The following is a 22,244-nucleotide window of genomic DNA, read 5'->3' as shown; positions in this document are numbered from 1 at the left end:
ATATATATATATGTATGTATATATCTATTTCAGTTCCAGTTTCATTTATTGTCACATGTATCGAGGTACAGTGAAAAGCTTTTGTTGCGTGCGAACCAGTCAGCATAAATCCTATAAACAATCACGATCGATTAATTCATAGTGTACAGATACATGAAAAGGGAATAACGTTCAGTGAGCAGTAAAGCCAGTGAAGTCCAATCAAAGATAGTGTGTGGTCAACAGTGAGGTAGATAGTAGTTCAACATTGCTCCCCGGTTGTTGGTAGGATGGTTCAGTTGCCTGATAACAGCTGGGAAGAAACTGTCCCTGAATCTGGACGTGTGCGTTTTCATACTTCAATACCTTTTGCCTGATGGGAGAGGGGAGAAGAGGGAGTGGCCAGGGTGCGACTCGTCCTTGATTATGCTGCTGGCCTTGCTGAGGCAGCGTGGCGTTTATGGGAGGGAGATTGGATTGTGTGATGGTCTGGGTTGCATCCACAATCGAGGATGTGCTTGGGCATCGCAATACTGCATGTAAAAAAAAGAATTTCACTGTGTGTTTGCACATGTGACAATAAAGGTACATTTGCACCATCGAACCATTGAACCACTGAGTTAATTGATTGGTTTAAGGACCAGTTAAGGCAAGGTAGGTGGTGAGAGAAAAGCAGAAAGACTCAACAAAAGTCACAAAGTGCTGGCGTAACTCAGTGGGACAGGCAGGATCACTAGAGAACATAGATAGGCGACGTTTTTGTTCGTTATCCTTCTTCACACTGATTGTGGGGAGGGGTGGGGGGGGGGAAGAGAGGAGGCAGGACAAAGTCTGACAGATAATAGGTTGGTGCAGGCAAGGCGAGTTGGTAGGCAGATGGTAGACAGATTTCAGAGATGAAAAGACAGATGAAGAGACAGAAGGTGTGAGACAAAAGGATTGAGAAGCTGCGAATCGTGTAGGGAGAGGTTGGAATGGAGGTGGGAGGGGAGGGGGAAGGAATAGGTACGTCCAGGTGAGGCATAGGGGAGGGGGGTGGGAGATGACTCAACAAGTCAGACATCATCAGTGAAAAGAGAAACAGTTAACATTTCAGGCTCTCCTTCATCAGAGTGAGGAAAGAGAGACAAGTTAATTTTCACTGAAGATGGACAAAAGATGCTGGAGTAACTCAGCGGATCAAGGAGTACGTGACCTACTGAGTCCGAGTCGACCAGCAATCACCTGGTACGCTAGCACTATCCTGCACACACTGGCCCATTTACAATTTTACCAAAGTCAATTAAGCTTACAACCCAGCGGTATGGGCCAAATGCAAATTGGAGGATCAGCACCTCATATTTCGTTTGGGCAGCTTACATCCCAGCAGTATAGAAACGTACAAACATAGAAAATAGGTGCAGGAGGAGGCCATTCGGCCCTTTGAGCCAGCTCCGCCATTCATTGTGATCATGGGTGATCGTCCCCAATCAATACCCCGTGCCTGCCTTCTCCCCATATCCCTTGATTCCACTAGCCCCTAGAACTCTATCTAACTCTCTCTTAAATCCATCCAGTGATTTGGCTTCCACTGCCCTCTGTGGCAGAGAATTCCACAAATTCATAACTCTCTGGGTGAAAAAGTTTTTTATCACCTCAGTTTTAATATAACTTTCTGATTTCTCTAACTTCAAGTAACCCTTGCATTCCCTCTCTCTTTGTCCCTCCCCCACCCAAGTCATTGTTCTAGCTTCAAAGACTCATCTTGTTGAATCTCATTGTCTGTAACTTGTTTTCACTTAGCCCACAGCTAACAATGGTCTGTTCCCTTTATCATTGTTACTTTTTTGCATATCTTTCATTCATTTGTTCTATATCTCTCTATATCACTGTCTATATCTCTCGTTTCCCTTTCCCCTGACTCTCAGTCTGAAGAAGGGCCTCGACCCGAAATGTCACCTATTCCTTTTCTCCAGAGATACTGTCTGACCCGCTGAGTTACTCCAGCTTTTTGTGTCTATCTTCAGTTTAAAACATCATCTGCAGTTCCTTCCTGCGCAACCTACAAATCTGTCCATCTTTGGAATGTGGGAGGAAACCGGAGCACCCGGAGAAAACCCACGCAGTCACAGGGAGAACGTGCCAACTCTGCACAGACAATACCTGTAGTCAGGATTGAACCTGGGTCTCTGGTGATGTGAGGCAGCAACTCTACTGCTGTGCCACTGTGCAGTGCTTCTGTGCTCTCCCTGACCTCCCTCCAGACAGAACAGGGTGAAAGTTCCATTTGTCCTTGTCTTGCACCCCACTGGCCTCTACATCCAGCACATCACTCTTCGACATTCCTGCCGCTACAACGTGATTCCACCACCAGCCACACCTTCCCTTCCTTATCCCCTTCTGTGTTGTGCAGGGACCACTATCCCCAGACCTCCACACTCACCCCTCTCCAATCCCAGGTATGTTCTCCTGCAACCCGCATGAGGTGTCCACCTTCTCCTCACTCCCATCCAGGGCAGCCCTTCCAAATGAGGAAGAGATTCACGTGCATCTCCTCCAACCACAGGACATGGGTTCAAGGTGAGTGGGGGAAAGATTTAACTTTTTACACAAAGGGTGGTGGGTGTATGGAACGAGCTGCCAGAGGGGATAGTTGAGGCAGGTACTATCGCAACATTTAGACCGGTACATGGACAGGATAGGTTTAGAGGGATATGGGCCAAACGCATGCAGGTGTGACTAATGTAGATGGTATATATTGGTCGGTGTGGACAAATTGGGTTGATGGGCCTGTTTCCACACTCTATGACTCTATGATTCTAAACTTGTGTAGTGCATTCTTGATGTGCTCTTGATGTGGTCTCCTCTACACTGTTGAGACCAAGCGCAGACTAGGAGACTGCTTTGCCTAGCACCCACACTCCGTCTGTCATGGCCACCTGGATCTCAATGGTTCAATGATTCCCTTATTGTCATGTGTATCAAGGTACAGTGACTTTTTTTTTGCATAAAGAACAATAAGATTATTGCAAAGATAGACACAAAACACTGGTGCAAACACAGGGGGTCGGGCAGCATCTCTGGAGAAAAGGAATATTTTTAAGGCGGAGATTGATAGGTTCTTCATTAATGTCAAGGGTTCTGGGGAGAAGGCAGGAGAAATGGGGTTGAGAGGAAAAGATAGATCAGACATCATTGAATGGCGGAGGAGACTTGATGGGCCGAATGGCCTAACATTGCTTTTCTGACTCATAAAGTTATTAACTTATGGCAGCATCCTCCCCATTGAGTGCACTGGATCTGATTACACCATCACCTGCCGCAAGCCCGAGCCCTTTCAGTTCTACAGACTGCAGTTGGACTTGCTAATCCTCTTACTGCCCAGCCACCAGCCCCCTTCAAACAGGTATCCCCAGGAAGTAAAGTCAGAGTAAATATCCTCCTCCCTTTTAATCTGAGCTCTGTGAAGCTAAAGTTTTTGAACATCCATCCTTGCATTAATTCCAAGGCCCTTATTTCTATTCCTGATCCTCTTGATCTCATAGGCGCACGATGAATATTAACAACACTTTGCAATTCCCTGTCATTTTTAACATTCACATCGGCTTGCAGTAAAGCTGCCCTTAAGGACCATCGTGCTTGTCTCTGGTCTCTGGTTCCCATACATGTCCATTAATAAGACAAATAATAAGTGGCAGATTGTCCTTCTAATTCATATTTTACACACCAAAGTTGAATTGTTTACATGGAGTTTTACATTTTATAATCAATGCAGTATCATTCTCATTCTTTAATGAGCATCAGCATGCTACAACATACATCAACTTAGAAAACGTGGCACAGAAAAGTAACAAATTGAACTCAAATGATCCATGGAAAGACACAAAATCCTGGAGTAAATCACAGGTGTGAATCTATGCTATTAGCTGGTATAGTCAATTAGAGATATTATATTTTGTTGTAGTAAAGATGGTTTCTTGTGTTGTTTTTGCTAATATAAAATGGATGCTTATTTTAGTGGAAAGCAGTAAGATGGATGCTTGTGGCAGAAATGTTATCCTTGGGAGCAGAATGTGTTTGTCCCTTTACGAGTGATAAGGAGTGTACAGAAGAGATGGGCTATTGTCCTCTCCCACTCTGTCTGACTGCGAGTACTGTGTATTGAAACAGTAAAGCAAGGTCATGCAGCTGCGAGATTGCTCGTCTATAGAGATAAGAAAGTTTCTTTCTTAGTAGCAACTCCTTATTTGGGTGCGTGTGAAAGGAGGAAAAGTTTGAATCCACGCTAGGTAAATTGATGCGTTTCTCTAAATACATGTGACTTATATTAATGGTTTGGTTTTTGAGCATGTGACCTGTATCAATGATTTTGTCTTCTCTGTAACCATGGAAATTGTATTAGATGTGTAATTGGTCATTGTATTAGATGTGTAATTGGTCCTTGATTTCTTTTTGTCACACCTCTCTTTTTCTGTATAAAAAAGTAAACAATTGTGGAGAAGTTGTTCTTCCCCTCCCCTGAGTTGAGCTCTCTTCAGACACTAGTGTTGTGTCTGGAGATCTTCTCGGGAAGAACCCCATGGTGGAATAAATCTGATGTGCTAATCCAGTATCACGTGTGATTATTCAGACTGAAGGTAAAGAATTTGATTTAACACAGGTAAGGCAGCATCCCTGGAAAACATGGATAGGTGATGTTTCGGGCCCTTCTTCAGACCCAAGACCTTACTTATCCATGTTGTCCAGCAATTTGTGACTAATCTATTCATTTGTGACCCACTGAGTTACTCCAGCATTTTGTGTCTTTTCTTGATAAACCAGCATCTGCAGTTCTTTGGTTCCACTTTCTTCAAATGATCCATAGCTCTGTATATGTTCCACATTAGTCTCCCCTAACACCTCCACTCTATCTTGTGTTAGAGGAGTCGAGGCCACTACTTAGTCCTTCAGCTATGTTTTTTAATTTTTACTTTATATGCAACCGTGGTATTTTCCTGAACTTCCCTGTGATGCTGAAGTTTTCAATCTAATTACATCCTGGGAAAGGAACTTTTACCTGAAATCAATAGTTTTGTTTAATTCATTTTATTATTATTGTCAAGTGTACTGAGGTACAGTGAAAAGCTTTTTTTGTTGCGTGCTTCTCAGGCAGCGAATAGACTATACATGATTACAATCAAGCCATCCACATTGTACAGATACAGGATGAATGGTATAACGTTTAGTGCAAGATAAAGTCCAGTAAAGTCTGATTAAGAAAGTCTGAAGGTCCCCAATGAGCTAGATGGTAGGTCAGGACCGCTCTCAAGTTGGTGATAGGATGGTTCAGTTGCCTGATAAGAGCTGGGAAGAAACTGTCCCTGAATCTGGAGGTGTGCGTTTTCACACTTCTGTACCACTTGCCCGATGGGAGATGGGAGAAGAGGGAGTGACTGGGGTGAGACGCGTCCTTGATTATGCTTGTCACCAATATTATCAAGTTTTGTTAGGACCTATCTCATATTTATGGTCTCATAACTTATGCTCCTTGCACAGATTGAAACATCTTCTCTGTGTCAATACAAGTTTGCAGATGACAGTAAAATAGTTGGCATCAATCATACACAGTGGAGAATTATCAAGAACTACAGCGGGATCTTGATCAACTGGGCAAGTAAGCCGGGAATGGCTAATGGAGTTTAATTCAGAGAAGCGTGAGGTGTAGCATTTTAGGAAGTCGAACCAGCATGGAACTTCACGGTGAACAGTGGGGACTTGGGGAGTGTTGTAGAGCAGAGGGGTGCAGGAGTAGATGTATAAAGGCACAGGAGAAAGACACAAGAGTACAGGAGTAACTTAGCAGGCCAGGCAGCATCTCTGGAGAACATGTTTAGGCAACATTTCAGGCCGGGACCCTTCTTCAGAATTCCAACCTGAAACTTTGCCTATCCATGTTCTGCAGAGGTGCTGCCTGACCTAGTGAGTTATTCCAACACTTTGTGTCTTTTTTTGCGTCTACAAGTACGTACACAGTTCCTTGTAAGTTCCCAGGTAAATAAGGTGGTAAAAAAGGTTTTTGGCACGTTGGCCATCATTGAGTTCAAAAGTTTGGACATTATGTTATAGTTGTGCAAGATGTAGGTGAGGCTGCACATGGAGTATGGTGTTCAGTTTTAGCTGCCCTGCTATAGGAAAGATGCCATTAAGTTGGGAAAGGTTGCGGAGAAAATTCTGGAGGATATCGCCAAACATAAGGTCATAAGGTCATAAGTGATAGTATCATAAATAGGCCATTCAGCCCATCAAGTCTGATCTATCTCTCCCTCCTAACCCCATTCTCCTGCCTTCTTCCCATAACTCCTGACACCTGTACTAATCAAGAATCCATCAATCTCTGCCTTAAAATTATCCATTGACTTGGCCTCTATGGACTTCTGTGGCAAAGAATTCCACAGATTCACCACCCTCTGACTAAAGAAATTCCTTCTCATCTTCTTCCTAAAAAAATGTCCTTTCATTCTGAGGTTATGACATTTAGTCCTAGACTCTCCCACTAGTGGAAAAATCCTCTCCCCATCCATTCTATCCAAGTCTTTCACTATTTGCATATTTATCAATATACAAGTAGTATACAGTAAATCACCTCTCACTTGGTACTAAGAATGCTGTGGAAACAGGGCCACTGGTTGCTTGCTCCAGGCTTGATCATGAGGTAAGTTCTTGGGATCTGATGTGTAAGCAACTGTAGAATTCAACTTGCAATGTCTTAATTGCCTTTTTTTACCCCAAAAGGCAAATTTGGATTTATGGAGCAAGCTATAGAGGAGGTAGTTGACTATCCCGATGTTTAAGAAACAGTTGGACACGTACATGGATAGGACAGCTTTGGAGGGATATGGGGCAAACGGAGGCAGGTGAGACTAGTATAGCTGTGACATGTTGGCCGGTGTGGGCAAGTTGGGCCGCAGGGGCTGTATGACTCAATGACTCTATGATAGCAGAGGTATATTGACAAAATTTAAGCCATAGCTCAAATCCTCCATATCTATTTCTTTACTGAGGAATCAATTATAAACTGATTTTTGGCATTAAATTGTTGCTGGTCTGCAATGTCAAGATGTTGACAATGCCAAATTATTACCTCAAGCTGGAGAAGCCAGGATTAATTGGTCTGCAAACATAAAGGAGCCCAAAGGACAACTCATTTTAGATCCACTGATGGAATGAGGTGATTTATAAGCCAAGTGGGGCTAACAGATTCCAACACATCCTTCATAAGCAGCTGTCCCAGCCTAAAGATTCCACCCTTAACAAGATATTTTCTTAAGTGAGGCTTCATTCTCCGGCCCAATTCTAAACAAGGTATCAAGCCCCAATGCCTGATACGGGTGGTCCTGGGTGGACATGATTGCCAGGCTATACTTGAGTTAAAAAGAGACTTATAGTGCTGGATTAGCTCAGTGGGTCAGGGTTAGGCAGCATCTCTGGAGAACATGGATGGGCAATGAGTTTGGCATGTCCCCTACAACCCTCACTAACTTGTAGACATGCCTCGTAGAAGACGTTTTATCAGGATGCATCACTGCATGGACGGCTCCGTCCAAGACAGCAAGAAATTACAGAGAGTTGTGGACTTAGCGCAGACCACCATGCAAACCAACCTCCCTTTCATTGACTCCATCTACACTTCACGATCACTTGGCAAGGCCACCAGCATAATCAAGGGCCAAATCCTGACTACGGGTGCTGTCTGTATGGAGTTTGTATGTTCTCCCTGTGACCACGTGGGTTTTCTCTGGGTGCTCCGGTTTCCTCCCACATTCCAAAGAGATACAGGGTTATTGGTTAATTGGCTTCGGTAAGTTGTAAAATTGTCCCTAGTAAGCGTAGGTTAGTGTACAGGATGATCGCTGCTTGGCGCGGACTCAGTGGGCCAAAGGGCCTGTTTCCACGCTGTATCTCTAAAATCTAAATCTAAAAGAAAAATCAGTTCCGTACAAAACTGGCACTGAAGACAGGGGCAGAGGAAGAAGCAATTGGTTCTATCAACTGCGTAGGAGTTTCTTGTGATGCACAAGTATACCATTAACAAACATTAATACTGTGCATTAATATTCAGCACACAGATGCAGTACGGTTTTGCAGAAATGAAGCTGAATTTGTTTTTAATAGATGTGTTTACTCAAAAGGGAAAGGAAGCACTTTGAAACACTCCCAAAGGAGATGCCACCCTTACATTTTCTTTCTTGGCCTACTTGGTAGACAAAGGAATTATCCACTGTCTGCATTCTGCTTGACTGTACTGTTGTCATCATAGGCAGCCTTGATTAAATGGTGGGAAACTTTCTTACATGGGAGTAACTCAGCAGGTCAGACAGCATCTGCGGAGAGAATGGATGGGCAACATTTCGGGTCAGGACCACCCTGCCTGAGGTCATCTGTTGCCGGTGCTGAATTGTCCTGGTTTTTTCTTGCTTCCAGTTCCTCCCCCACTAAATATCAGTCTGAAGAAAGGTCCCGACCTGAAAGGTCACCTATCCATGTTCTCCAGAGATGTTGCCTGACCTGCTGCCTTGCTCCAGCATTTGGTGTCCATCCCTTCTTCAGACATTGGGTATTTTTCCCAATGAAATTGTAACTTTGATATTGTTTGGTGTGTTATCTATTACCCTTAATCCAAAAAAAAACAAATCATCAGATCCTGTCAGGTACTGCGATGTGATTTTGGTGTCGACACTGATTATTGGGAGGCAAACATGAAGATATTTTGTATGCTCTACATTTACACTCACTCTAAAGCACTGTTTGTTTTTTAACATTTCTGAATCAATTTGCAATGCAGAGCAAACTGAGCCTCATGCTGGCTTCTTGAAGTTTTGTTTTGGTAACACAGCAACAAAACGGCCCCTTAATGTGACAAAGAAATCTCACTGAAACACTCACTCACTGTTGCTAAATGCAAGTTCAGTCTTAAAGCGAAAGAGTCAGACTGCATGGAAACAGGCCCTTCAGCCCAACTAACCAAGCTAGTTCATGCTAGCTTCATGCCAACCAAGATGCCCCATCTACACTAGTCTCACCACCCCATGTTTGGCCTATATCCCTCTAAACCTTTCCTAGATAACCTTGGCCAGATATCTTTTAAATGTTGTTGTCGTACCTGCCTCAACTCTGACAGCTCGTTCCATATACCCACCATCCTCTGTGTGAAAAAGTTGCTCCTTAGATTCCTCCTAAATCTTCCCCCTCTCACCTTAAAGCTATCTCCCCTGCTTCTCTATAATTCTGGGTAAAAGACTATGCAATCACCCTACCTATTCCCCTCAAGATCTATAAAGTTTTATAAGATCAACCTTCATTCTCCTAACTCCAAGAATCAAGGCCTAGCATGCCCGACCTCTCTTTATTGCTCTGGGCCTCAACTCCTGGCAACATCCTCATAAATCTTCTCTGCACTCTTTCCAGTTTAACAACATCCTTCCTATAGCAGAGTGACCAAAAGTGTACACAGTACTCCAAACGTAGCCTCACCAGCGTGCGTCTTTTGTGTTCTCCCTCACTGTGTTGCTACAACATAACAGTATTTGATAGACATTTGGACAGGTACATGGATGGGAAAGGTTGAGAGGGATGTGGGCCAGACACAGGCAAGTGGGACGAGCTTAGACGGGACATCTTGGTCAGCATGGACGAGTTGTGCCAAAGGGCCTTTTGCCCTGCGTTATAACTCTGACCTGTGCCACATTACTGTCCAAATTGGTCCAAAACAATATTCTCTGCCTCAGTAAGTGAAAGAACATTCAGGATAACACGAGCAAATTATATGTGTTCTCAAATCAATTTCCCAACAAAGGTTTGAAATTTGCCGAGCTGCAAGGAAAGAGTCGGTAAGTGGTCGGCACTTTCCAGAACTGGCAAAGCACAATGGCTAAATGATCCCCTTCTGCACTGTATTACTCTGCACTCGTTACCCAAGGGATGTGTCATCATGAAAGTATGTCAGCAAGTGAAGATTTCAGCCATTAAAAGTTACACTCCTCTCCCATCCCTTTCGAAGTACTTTGATTGTCAATTGTGTAGGAAAAAAACCTGCAGATGCTGGATTAAATCGAAGGTGGACACAAAATGCTGGAGTAACTCAGCAGGTCAGACAGATCTCAGGAGAGAAGCAATGGGTGACTTTTCGGGTCGAGACCCTTCTTCAGACTGATGTCAGGGGAGGGGGCGGGACAAAGATAGGATGTAGTCGGAGACAGGAAGACTAGTGGGAGAACTGGGAAGGGGGAGGGGAATAGAGAGGGGAAGCAGGGACTACCTGAAGTTAGAGAAGTCGATGTTCATACCGCTGGGGTGTAAACTGCCCAAGCAAAATATGACGTGCTGTCCCAATAACAATCTGTGTGCAGTATAAACCTTAGAGAGGTAGCATTCATAGTCTAGGTGTGTAGGAAGGAACTGCAGGTGCTGGTTTAAACCGAAGATAGACACAAAATGCTGGAGTAACTCAGCAGGTCAGGCAGCATCTCTGGAGAGAAGGAATGGGTGACGTTTCGGGTCGAGACCCTTCTTCAGACTGGTTAGGGATAAGGGAAACTAGAGATATAGACGTTGATGTGGAAAGATAAAGAACAATGAATGAAAGATATGCAAAAAAAGTAACGATGATAAAGGAAACAGGCCATTGTTAGCTGTTTGTAGGGTGAAAATGTGAAGCTAGTGCGACTTGGGTGTGGGACGGATAGAAAGAGTATCGGCATTGGGTTATTATTGTCAGAGATACCGAGATGCAGTGAAAAAGTTTGGTTTGCATGCTATCTGGGCAAAACATACCATACATTATGCCCTACACAAGTACAACTGGTAGTACAAAGAGAAAATAAACAGGGTGTAGAAGATGGTGCTACAGCGACAGAGAAAGTACAGATAAAAAAGTGCAAGGATTGCAATAGTAGATTGGAAGATCGGGACTACACCTTTTAGCTTATGACAAGTCCGTTCAATGGTCTGAGAAGTGCAGGGAAGAAGCTGTTCTTGATTTTGGCGGTACGGCTTTCAAACCTTTGTATCTTATGCCCAATTGGAGAAGGGAGAAGAGGGAATGACTGGGGTGTGAATGGACCTTTCATGAGGCAGCGTGAAGTGTACATCAAGTCGATGGTGGGGATGGGGAGGCTGGTTTGTGTGATGGACTGGGATGCATCCCCAACTGTCTTGGGAAGAGCTGAGCTGGTGCCAAACAGGTTGTGCTGCATCCTGATAGGATCACCAACATAATCAAGGACGAGTCTCACCCCGGTCACTTCCTCTTCTCCCCTCTTCCATTAGGTAAGAGGTACCGAAGTGTGAAAACGCACATCTCCAGATTCAGGGATCTTGTCAGTTGTTATTAGACAAATGAACTGTCCTGTTTTTAACCAGAGAGCCGTCCTGACCTGCCATCATTGGAGACCCTTGGACCATCTTGTATTGGACTTTATCTTGCAATAGAAGTTATTACCTTTATCCTGTATCTGTACACTGTGGACGGCTTGATTGTAATCACGTATAGTCTTTAAGAATGGATAGCATGCAACAAAAAAAGCTTTTCACTGTACCTCGGTACACATGATAATAATAGACACAACTAAACTAAACTAAAGGATGTTTCTTACGAAGCATCTGTGGTAATCGGTGGGATCCATTGGAGATATGCCAAATTCCTTTCATTTTTTGAGGAAGTAGAGATGCTGCTCTGCTTTCTTGGTTGTTGTAGATTGTGCATGCCAGTTCACCTTCACTATGTATATATATATATATAGCGTCACATTCACTATGCATGCTGCACATTCCACACACGATCCAGTTGGGGTCTTCACTCCCACCTTGCCAATATACAACATGGTGTCAGAAGTGGGATTCGAACCCACGCCTCCAATTGGAGACCAGAACTTGAGTCTGGTATACGCTGCCGGTCGCTGCCTTCCAGGCAGACCGAGACCAGACTGTGAAGACGATAGCACGTATTGTTACCTCCGCTTGAGTACAAATAAACTATGAGTTGCAACTCTTGTGTATTGGCACGAATACACAACAGTTGGACCTAGACAAATTATTGATGATATTTACTGGTAGGAACCTGCACCTCTCGACTACCTCCCCTTCAGAAGTTGGGTCGCACAGTTGTGTAGAGTTCTGAGCTCATAATCTAGATTTATAGCTGAGAATAACAATCGGGATGTGCTGAACCACTGGACTTGAAAACATTTTAATCAGAAACTAAACTAGTGTCCCATCCAATCGCTCAAACATAAAAGATCCCCCAACCAATAGATAAAATCAGATTACATTATTAATGAGCTGTCACTGGTGCCGGAGCGGCCGCTGTTTAAATTCCCCGCTAGTTAAAATTCCCCAATGTTTATTTTGGCTTTTTTTTACAGAGGTGCAGGAAACATGTTCCCAATGTTGGGGGAGTCCAGAACCAGGGGCCACAGTTTAAGAATAAGGGGTAGGCCATTTAGAACGGAGATGAGGAAAAACATTTTCAGTCAGAGAGTTGTAAATCTGTGGAATTCACTGCCTCAGAAGGCAGTGGAGGCCAATTCTCTGAATGCATTCAAGAGAGAGCTAGATAGAGCTCTTAAGGATAGCGGAGTCAGGGGGTATGGGGAGAAGGCAGGAACGGGGTACTGATTGAGAATGATCAGCCATGATCACATTGAATGGTGGTGCTGGCTCGAAGGGCCGAATGGCCTCCTCCTGCACCTATTGTCTATTGTCTATTGTCTATTGTTTATTGAATGAGTAATGGCTGTCAAAGGTCCTGTTTCCGCAGTGTAGCAGTGCTAATTGTTTAGGTGCCGGAGCTGTCACTGGTGCCGGAGCGGCCGCTGTTTAAATTCCCCGCTGTTTATTTTGGCTTTTTTTTACAGAGGTGGCGGAGCGGCGCTCCGGTGGGCTCCGGCAGTACTGCACCCCTGTGTTTCTGTACTCTTTGACTCTGGTCGAAAACTTTGGGGCAGCACAGTGGTGCAGCTGGTAGAGCTGCTGCCTCACAGCCCCAGAGACATGTGCTCAATCCTGACCTCGGGTGTTGTCTGTGTGGAGTTTGCATGTTCACCCTGTGATAGCGTGGGTTTCCTCCGGGTGCTCCGGTTTCCTCCAACATCCCAAAGAAGTGCGGGTTTGTGGGTTAATTGGCCTCTGTAAAATTGCCCGTAGCACGTAGTAGGTGGATGGGAATGTGGGATATCATAGAACTAGTGCAAATGGGTGATCGATGGTGGGCGTGGACTCATGGGCCGAAGGACCTGTTTCTCCAAACTAAACTAAGCTAAACTAAACTAAACTACAATAAACTAAATTAATCTTTCCTGACACCTTGGCTAAATGCAAGCACACAACAGTGAAATAAATGAATGGTTAGCCAATTTGAGGCATTTACTTTAGTTTAGTTTAATTTGGAGATGCAGTGTGGAGTTTGGAGATGCCAAAATTGACTGGAAGGAGGCCCTAGCAGGGAAGACGGTAGTAAAGCAATGGCAGGTATTCCTGGGAATAATGCAGAGGTTGCAGGATCAATTTATCCCAAAGAGGCGGAAAGACTCTAAGGGGAGTAAGAGACACCTGTGGCTGACAAGGGAAGTCAAGGACAGCATAAAAATTAAGGAGAGGAAGTATAACATAGCAAAGAAGAGTGGGAAGACAGAGGATTGGGACTCTTTTAAAGAGCAACAAAAGTTAACTAAAAAGGCAATACGGGGAGAAAAGATGAGGTATGAGGGTAAACTAGCCAATAATATAAAGGAGGATAGCAAAAGTTTTTTTAGGTACGTGAGGAGGAAAAAAATAGTCAAGGCAAATATGGGTCCCTTGAAGACAGAAGCAGGGGAATTTATTATGGGGAACAAAGAAATGGCAGAAGAGTTAAACCGTTACTTTGGATCTGTCTTCACTGAGGAAGATACACACAATCTCCCAAATGTTCTAGGGGCCGGAGATGGAGGAACTGAAGGAAATCCACATTAGGCAGGAAATGGTTTTGGGTAGACTGATGGGACTGAAGGCTGATAAATCCCTAGGGCCTGATGGTCTGCATCCCAGGGTACTTAAGGAGGTGGCTCTAGAAATAGTGGAAGCATTGGAGATCATTTTTCAATGTTCTATAGATTCAGGATCAGTTCCTGTGGATTGGAGGATAGCAAATGTTATCCCACTTTTTAAGAAAGGAGGGAGAGAGAAAACGGGTAATTATAGACCAGTTAGTCTGACATCAGTGGTGGGGAAGATGCTGGAGTCAATTATAAAAGACGAAATTGCTGAGCATTTGGATAGCAGTAACAGGATTATTCCGAGTCAGCATGGATTTACGAAGGGGAAATCATGCTTGACAAATCTACTGGAATTTTTTGAGGATGTAACTAGGAAAATTGACAGGGGAGAGTCAGTGGATGTGGTGTATCTCGACTTTCAGAAAGCCTTCGACAAGGTCCCACATAGGAGATTAGTGGGCAAAATTAGAGCACATGGTATTGGGGGTAGGGTTCTGACTTGGATAGAAAATTGGTTGACAGACAGAAAGCAAAGAGTGGGGATAAATGGGTCCCTTTCGGAATGGCAGGCAGTGACCAGTAGTGTACCGCAAGGTTCGGTGCTGGGACCCCAGCTATTTACGATATACATTAATGACTTAGACGAAGGGATTAAAAGTACCATTAGCAAATTTGCAGATGATACTAAGCTGGGGGGTAGTGTGAATTGTGAGGAAGATGCAATAAGGCTGCAGGGTGACTTGGACAGGTTGTGTGAGTGGGCGGATACATGGCAGATGCAGTTTAATGTAGATAAGTGTGAGGTTATTCACTTTGGAAGTAAGAATAGAAAGGCAGATTATTATCTGAATGGTGTCAGGTTAGGAAGAGGGGGTGTTCAACGAGATCTGGGTGTCCTAGTGCATCAGTCACTGAAAGGAGGCATGCAGGTACAGCAGGCAGTGAAGAAAGCCAGTGGAATGTTGGCCTTCATAACAAGAGGAGTTGAGTATAGGAGCAAAGAGGTCCTTCTACAGTTGTACCGGGCCCTGCTGAGACCGCACCTGGAGTACTGTGTGCAGTTTTGGTCTCCAAATTTGAGGAAGGATATTCTTGCTATTGAGGGCGTGCAGCGTAGGTTCACTAGGTTAATTCCCGGAATGGCGGGACTGTCGTATGTTGAAAGGCTGGAGCAATTAGGCTTGTATACACTGGAATTTAGAAGGATGAGGGGGGATCTTATTGAAACATATAAGATAATTAGGGAATTGGACACATTAGAGGCAGGAAACATATTCCCAATGTTGGGGGAGTCCAGAACAAGGGGCCACAGTTTAAGAATAAGGGGTAGGCCATTTAGAACGGAGATGAGGAAGAACTTTTTCAGTCAGAGAGTGGTGAAGGTGCGGAATTCTCTGCCTCAGAAGGCAGTGGAGGCCAGTTCGTTGGATGCTTTCAAGAGAGAGCTGGATAGAGCTCTTAAGGATAGCGGAGTGAGGGGGTATGGGGAGAAGGCAGGAACGGGGTACTGATTGAGAGTGATCAGCCATGATCGCATTGAATGGCGGTGCTGGCTCGAAGGGCTGAATGGCCTACTCCTGCACCTATTGTCTATTGTCTATTGTCTATTGAAACAGGCCCTGTGGTCCACTGAGACCATGCTGATCAAAGATCACACGTACACTAGTTCTATCCTATACACCAGGGACAATTTACAAATGACAATTAACCTACAAACCTCTATGCCTTTGGAATGTGGGAGGAAACCGGAACACCCGGACCAAACCCAGGCAGAACGTACAAACTACGTCCAGACAGCACCATAGTCAGGATCAAACCTGGGTCTCTGGCGCTGTAAGGCAGCAACTCTACCGCTGCGCCACAGTGCCACCCTTCTCTGAAGTGGTGCTTCTTTCCTCCTTGTGCAACAACACTCAAAACACTATGCACTTTGTGGGATTAAGCTAAGTACACATCATCCGGCAAGAATTCACAGGGACACCTGAATGTGGTCAGTAAAACTCAATCTGCATTTTCTCGAGAGCTCTCCATGTTGCCCTTGCATTATTTGGAGAGAATGGTGGAACTTCCCGTGAACTGGGCCTCTGCATCATGGACTGATTACTAAGCTGATGTCTTGTCAGACAAATTCTCTGTCTGTTTGCATTGCATTCAAAATGAATGTGCGCACAATTCATATATACGTTTAACTAGTGGTAAAGCTCTTGCATCATATAATGGATGTCAACCCTGCTCCAGGAGTAGAACAGGGAGCTTCACTCTCCGTTCACTCACTGGTATTCAGTGAGAGTCGAATTTGTTTTAAAATGTGGCATGGACGCAGGCCCTTCGGCACACAGAGTCAACACTGACCATTGATCACCTGATCAATGTTATCCCACTTTCGCATTCACTCCTTACACACCTTAGGCAATCTTACAGAAGCCAATTAACCTACAAGCAGGTGTTCTTTGGGATGCGGGAGGAAACCGGAGCACCCGGAGGAAACCCACACGGTTGCAGGGACAACGTGCAAACTCCACACAGACAGTACCCAAAGTGAGGATTGAACCCGGGTCTCTGGCACTGTGAGGCAGATGCTCGACCAGCTGGGCTATTGTGCCACATAGGTGTTGGTTTGGCGACTCTTCTTTTGTTGCTTCGTATCGCATGTCATTGTTCGACATGGATCGAGGGAGAGTTTAGACTTTAGACGTTAGAGATACAATGAGGAAACAGGACAATTTGGCCCACCGAGTCCACGCCAACCAGCGATCACCCTAGCACTATCCTACACACTAGGGACAATTTACAATTGACAGACGCCAATTTACCTACAAACCTGCATGTCTTTGGAGTGTGGGAGGAAACCGGAGCACCCGGAGAAAACCAACACGGTCACAGAGAGAACGTGCAAACTCCATACAGACAGCACCCATAGTCAGGATCGAACCCGCGTCTCTGGTGCTGTAAGGCAGCAACTCTACCGCTGCGCCACTGTGCTGGCCCAGTCATTCCTCAACTGGACTCACATGTTGGTTAATAAATGAGAGTACTCTTATAGGCCATGTTTGCCAATGCTCGGTTGAGAATGCTCTGCTGGATTTCCAGCCTTGATGGAGAAGCTGCCACATCACGGCAGATTTTATCATCCTTATCATCCTTATCACACTGGAGAAACAGAACACTTCCTCTTCTCGGTCTTATACTCTCGCGTATGTACAATTTGCCTGATTCATTGCCTGCATAATGGTGATTAAGAAATAACTTACTGCTCAGCCAAATGACTCATTTATATCTCCTCTAGTGTCATGTGAGACCTACCTGTCACAGGTCACAAGGACCTCGATAGTAATTTCTTGCAAGATAATGGCATGGACACACCTCCCAAATAATGACATTTCCAGCAAGTTACACGCAGAGCAACACTAACAATGCTTCTCACAGGAAAGGCCACAAGGTGCTGGAGTAACTCAGCGGGCCAGGCAGCTTCTCTGGAGAACATGGATAGTTGATGTTTTGGGTCGGTACACTCAGTTTAAGTTTAGTTTAAAGATATAGCGTGGAAACAGGCTCCGGCCCACCAAGTCCGCGCTGACCAACGATCACCTGTATACTAGTTCTAACTGACACACTAGGGACAATTTACCGAAGCCACAATTTACCCGTTCACACTGGTTTTATGTTATTCCACTTTTGCATCCACTCCCTATATGTTGGGGGCAATTTACAGAGACCAATCAAGCTGCAAACCTCCACGTCTTTGGAATGTGGGAGGAAACCGGAGCACCCGGAGGAAACCCACGCAGTCACTGGGAGAATGTACAAACGCCATCGATCCGTGGTCAGGATCGGACACAGGTCTCTGGTGCTGCAAGGCAGCAATTCAACCGCTGCGCCACTGCAACGCCTCATCAGATGCGGGGGATGAGGGGTGGGTGAAGAAAGCTGGAAGAGAAGAGGGACTGGACAAAGCCTGGCAGTGGGGTTGATATTGGACAAAGGTCGGAGGTGAAAAGACAGAAGGTTTGCGGCAAAAAGATTGAAGAGGGACTTAGCAGCGCCCGGTGTGGCTCGGCCGCGGGACCTAACATCGCCCGGTATGGCTCGGCCGCGGGGCCTTCCATCGCCCGGTATGGCTCGGCCGCGGGACGTTTCAGTGCCCGGTGCAGCTCGGCCGCTGGGACGTCCATCCCCTTGCGGGGGCTGTGCGTGTCGGTCGCCTCGGTAGGGGTCGAGCTGTCTGTCCGTGGGCGTGGGGGGAAGAGAGTGGATGTTTTGTTGCCTTCCATCACAGTGAGGGGGTGTTTGGAGTCACTGTGATGGATGTTTGTGTTGGGGTCGTGTGTCCTGTGTTCTTTTCTTTTTTGTTGTGTTTTGTGACTGCTGGAAAAGTAATTTCGTTCGGTATCTCGGTACCGAATGACAATAAAGTTCTGTATAAACTGTATAAACTGTATAATTGTGAAGCAAGAGGAAGGAATGGTAGTTGGGAGGGTGAGAAAACCAGTCTGAAGAAGGGTCCCGACCCGAAACGTCACCTATCCATGTTCTCCAGAGATGATGGTTGACCCGTTGAGTTACTCCAGCACCTTATGTCGTGTTTTATAAAGACATCATTAGCCGCTCCTTGCGTCTCTATGTTTCTCACAGAGAGGTTTAATAATAAAGCTGCTTACCTGGAGTAAGGAGGATGACGGAGGTTACAATCAGTGAGCAGATGACAAGAATAACCAGCAGCGCGATTGCTATCCCTTTCCAATTCCTCTGCGGAGGGTTACTCCCAACCAGCTCCTGTGGAAGGAAACATATTTACCCATCAACACCCAAAAAATGGACCAGATTATGACAATGATTTAAAAATTCTAAATCTTACCATATCTATTGACATAGGAACACTGCAGTCTGGATGTAATGCTGAGGCTTTATAATGCACTGGTGAGGTCACATTGGAAATATTGTGAGCAGTTTTGGGCCCCAAAAACTTGTTTTTTAGTTTTAGATTTTAGAGATACATCATGGAAACAGGCCCTTCAGCCCACCGAGTCCGTGATGACCAGCGATCACCCGTACACCAGTTCTATCCAGCACACAAGAGACAATTTACAGAAGCCAACTAACCTATAAATCTTGGAGGAAACTGGAGCACCCAAAGGAAACCCACACGGCCAATTTCTGTACAGGCACCACCCGCAGTCAGGATCAAACCCCGTCTCTGGTGCCGTAAGGCACCAGTTCCAGCGCAGCGTCATTGCGCCCTGAGGAATGACGTGCTGGGGTTGGAAATAGTCCAGAGGAGGTTGACTAAAATTATCCCAGGGATGGTTGGCTTAACGTATGAGGAGCGTTTGATGGCTCTGGGCCTGTACTTGCTGGAGTTTAGAAGGATGAGGGAGGACCTCGTTGAAACCTACCGGATGATGAAAGGCCTACATAGAGTGGATGTAGAGGGTATGTAACCACCAGTTAAGTTTCAATCAGGTCCCCCCTCTTAGCCTTCTAAACTCCAGCGAGTGCAGGCCCAGTGCCGTCAAACGTTAACCCAATCATCCCCGGAATCATTCTCGTAAACCTCCTCTGTACCTTCTCCAACAAATTCTTCTTCAGATATGGGGCCTCAAAACTGCTCACACGTCCGTGTGGAATTCCTTGCGGTCTTGTGCAGATGTCACCATGAAGGGAGGGCAACAGAGGTCTACTTGAATGATTCCTTGGAAATACGAAGAGAAATTGTAACGAGTAGTCTTATGTTAGTTTGGAAGAATGAGAGGAGATCTCAGAAAATTATAGTGATAGGAGAACAACACAATGGTGCAGCTGGTAGAGATGCTGCCTCGCAGCGCGAGAGGCCTGGGTTCGATCCTGACCTCGGGTGCTATCGATGCTGAGTTGATAGTGGCTGCTCTTTCTGACTAAGTCTAGACGGCAGCCGGGGAGTCAGTGATAGGGAACTGGGGGATACACTTTTTTCTCCTCATCCAATATTCAGACACACAGGCAATGCAGCAGTTCTGCCGGTGACCCTTATCTAGTCCAAGGTTGCCGAAGCCACCTATAATATTCCCTTCCCTTGTGAATCAGGACAGCTTTAGCAAATTGTCGCTTCGAGCAATCATTTCTCCACAGCCTGTCTTAGCCTGCCATGTAAAACAAGAATGACTTCGGCAGTCGAAATTAAACAGTCTCATTTTACTCCTGCTTTGTTCCTGACCTTCACTGAACTCCGCAGAATCCACCACCTGCCTCGGTGTCTCCAGCGTCCCAAGTCATCACTGCGTTTAACCCAGCTGCACGAGTTTAATAGGAAGCACAATGAGCGAAATGACCTCTGTACAGTACGGGGGAGGCACACACCATCACTGTGCCGCTGTTAATGCGAAACACACAATATGCCTCCCTCGAAAACCCATTTAAAAGTCATTTAAATCTGAGCAGCATTCCAGCAACTTTTTTTCTGAAAGAGGTTTTGCCGATGTCCATAATTGTCTACACATTTAGAGAGTTGCGAAGGATGATTTTTTGGCAGGACTTGAAGAGGAACTAGATAAATATTTGTAAGGTTGGGGAACTGAGAGCCAAGGAGACTGGCAAGGAAGAGGAACCGAAGCCCAAGGCAGATCAGCCTCAATAGGAAAACATAGACATAGAAACATAGAAACATAGAAAATAAGTGCAGGAGTAGGCCATTCGGCCCTTCGAGCCTGCACCGCCATTCAATATGATCATGGCTGATCATTCAGCTCAGTAGCCTGTACCTGCCTTCTCTCCATACCCCCTGATCCCTTTAGCAAAAAGGGCCACATCTAACTCCCTCTTAAATATAGCCAATGAACTGGCCTCAACTACCTTCTGTGGCAGAGAATTCCACAGACTCACCACTCTCTGTGTGAAGAAATGTTTTCTCATCTCGGTCCTAAAAGACTTCCCCCTTATCCTTAAGCTGTGACCCCTGGTTCTGGACTCCCCCAACATCGGGAACAATTTTCCCGCATCTAGCCTCTCCAACCCCTTAAGTATTTTATATGTTTCTATAAGATCCCCCCTCAGTCTTCTAAATTCCAGCGAGTACAAGCCCAGTCTATCTAGTCTTTCCTCATATGTAAGTCCCGCCATCCCAGGGATCAATCTGGTGAACCTTCTCTGTACTCCCTCTAAGGCAAGAACGTCTTTCCTCAGGTTAGGAGACCAAAACTGCACACAATACTCCAGGTGCGGTCTCACCAAGGCCCTGTACAACTGCAGCAGAACCTCCCTGCTCCTAAACTCAAATTCTCTTGCTATGAATGCCAACATACCATTCGCTTTCTTCACTGCCTGCTGCACCTGCATGCTTGCTTTCAATGACTGGTGCACCATGACACCCAGGTCACGTTGCATCTCCCCTTCTCCCAATCGGTCACCATTCAGGTAATACTCTGCTTTCCTGTTCTTGCCGCCAAAGTGGATAACCTCACATTTATCCACATTATATTGCATCTGCCATGCATTTGCCCACTCGCCTAATCTATCCAAGTCACTCTGCAGCCTCCTAGCATCCTCCTCGCAGCTAACACTGCCACCCAGCTTCGTGTCATCCGCAAATTAGAGATGTTGCATTCAATTCCCTCGTCCAAATCATTAATATACACTGTAAATAACTGGGGTCCCAGCACTGAGCCTTGCGGTACCCCACTAGTCACTGCCTGCCATTCCGAAAAGGACCCGTTTATTCCTACTCTTTGCTTCCTGTCCGCCAACCAATTTTCTATCCACCTCAACACTGAACCCTCAATACCGTGTGCTTTAAGTTTGCACACCAATCTCCTATGTGGGACCTTGTCGAAGGCCTTCTGAAAGTCCAGATATAACACATCGACTGGTTCTCCCTTATCCACTCTACTAGTTACATCCTCGAAAAATTCTATAAGATTCGTCAGATAGACACAACGTGCTGGAGTAACTCAGTGGGTCAGGCAGCATCTCTGGAGAAAAAGGTGGGGTGACATTTCGGTTCGGGACCCTTCATCAGACTGGTCTGGAGAAGAGTTCCGACCCGAAACGTCATCTATTCCTTTTCAGCGGGTCAGACAGCATTACCGGAGAAAAGGAATAGATGACGCTTCGGGTCAGAAGGAGATGAGGGGGAATTTCTTTAGTCAGAGGGTGGTGAATCTGTGGAATTCTTTGCCACAGAAGGCTGTGGAGGCCAAGTCAGTGGATATTCTTAAGGCAGCGATAGATAGATTCTTGATTAGTACAGGTGTCAGAGGTTATGGGGAGAAGGCAGGACAATGGGGTTAGGAGGGAGAGATAAATCAG

At 45.4% G+C, this 22,244-nt stretch overlaps 1 protein-coding gene across 5 annotated transcripts in view; it reads right to left on the bottom strand.

The window, feature by feature from the left end:
* Positions 1 to 22,244, bottom strand: part of dpp6a (dipeptidyl-peptidase 6a) — a 918,316-nt gene that overhangs the window by 295,748 nt on the left and 600,324 nt on the right. For all 5 annotated transcript variants that reach the window (XM_078424689.1, XM_078424708.1, XM_078424702.1 and 2 more), the window contains exon 2: positions 18,626 to 18,740. In XM_078424689.1, coding sequence (XP_078280815.1) covers positions 18,626 to 18,740 — 115 coding nt within the window. The remainder of the gene's footprint in view (positions 1 to 18,625; positions 18,741 to 22,244) is intronic.

This window comes from Rhinoraja longicauda, chromosome 2 (genome assembly GCF_053455715.1).
Source record: "Rhinoraja longicauda isolate Sanriku21f chromosome 2, sRhiLon1.1, whole genome shotgun sequence".
NCBI lineage: Eukaryota > Metazoa > Chordata > Chondrichthyes > Rajiformes > Arhynchobatidae > Rhinoraja > Rhinoraja longicauda.
The sequence above is the reverse complement of the archived record's forward strand: the minus strand, read 5'-3'. Positions and strand labels throughout refer to the sequence as shown.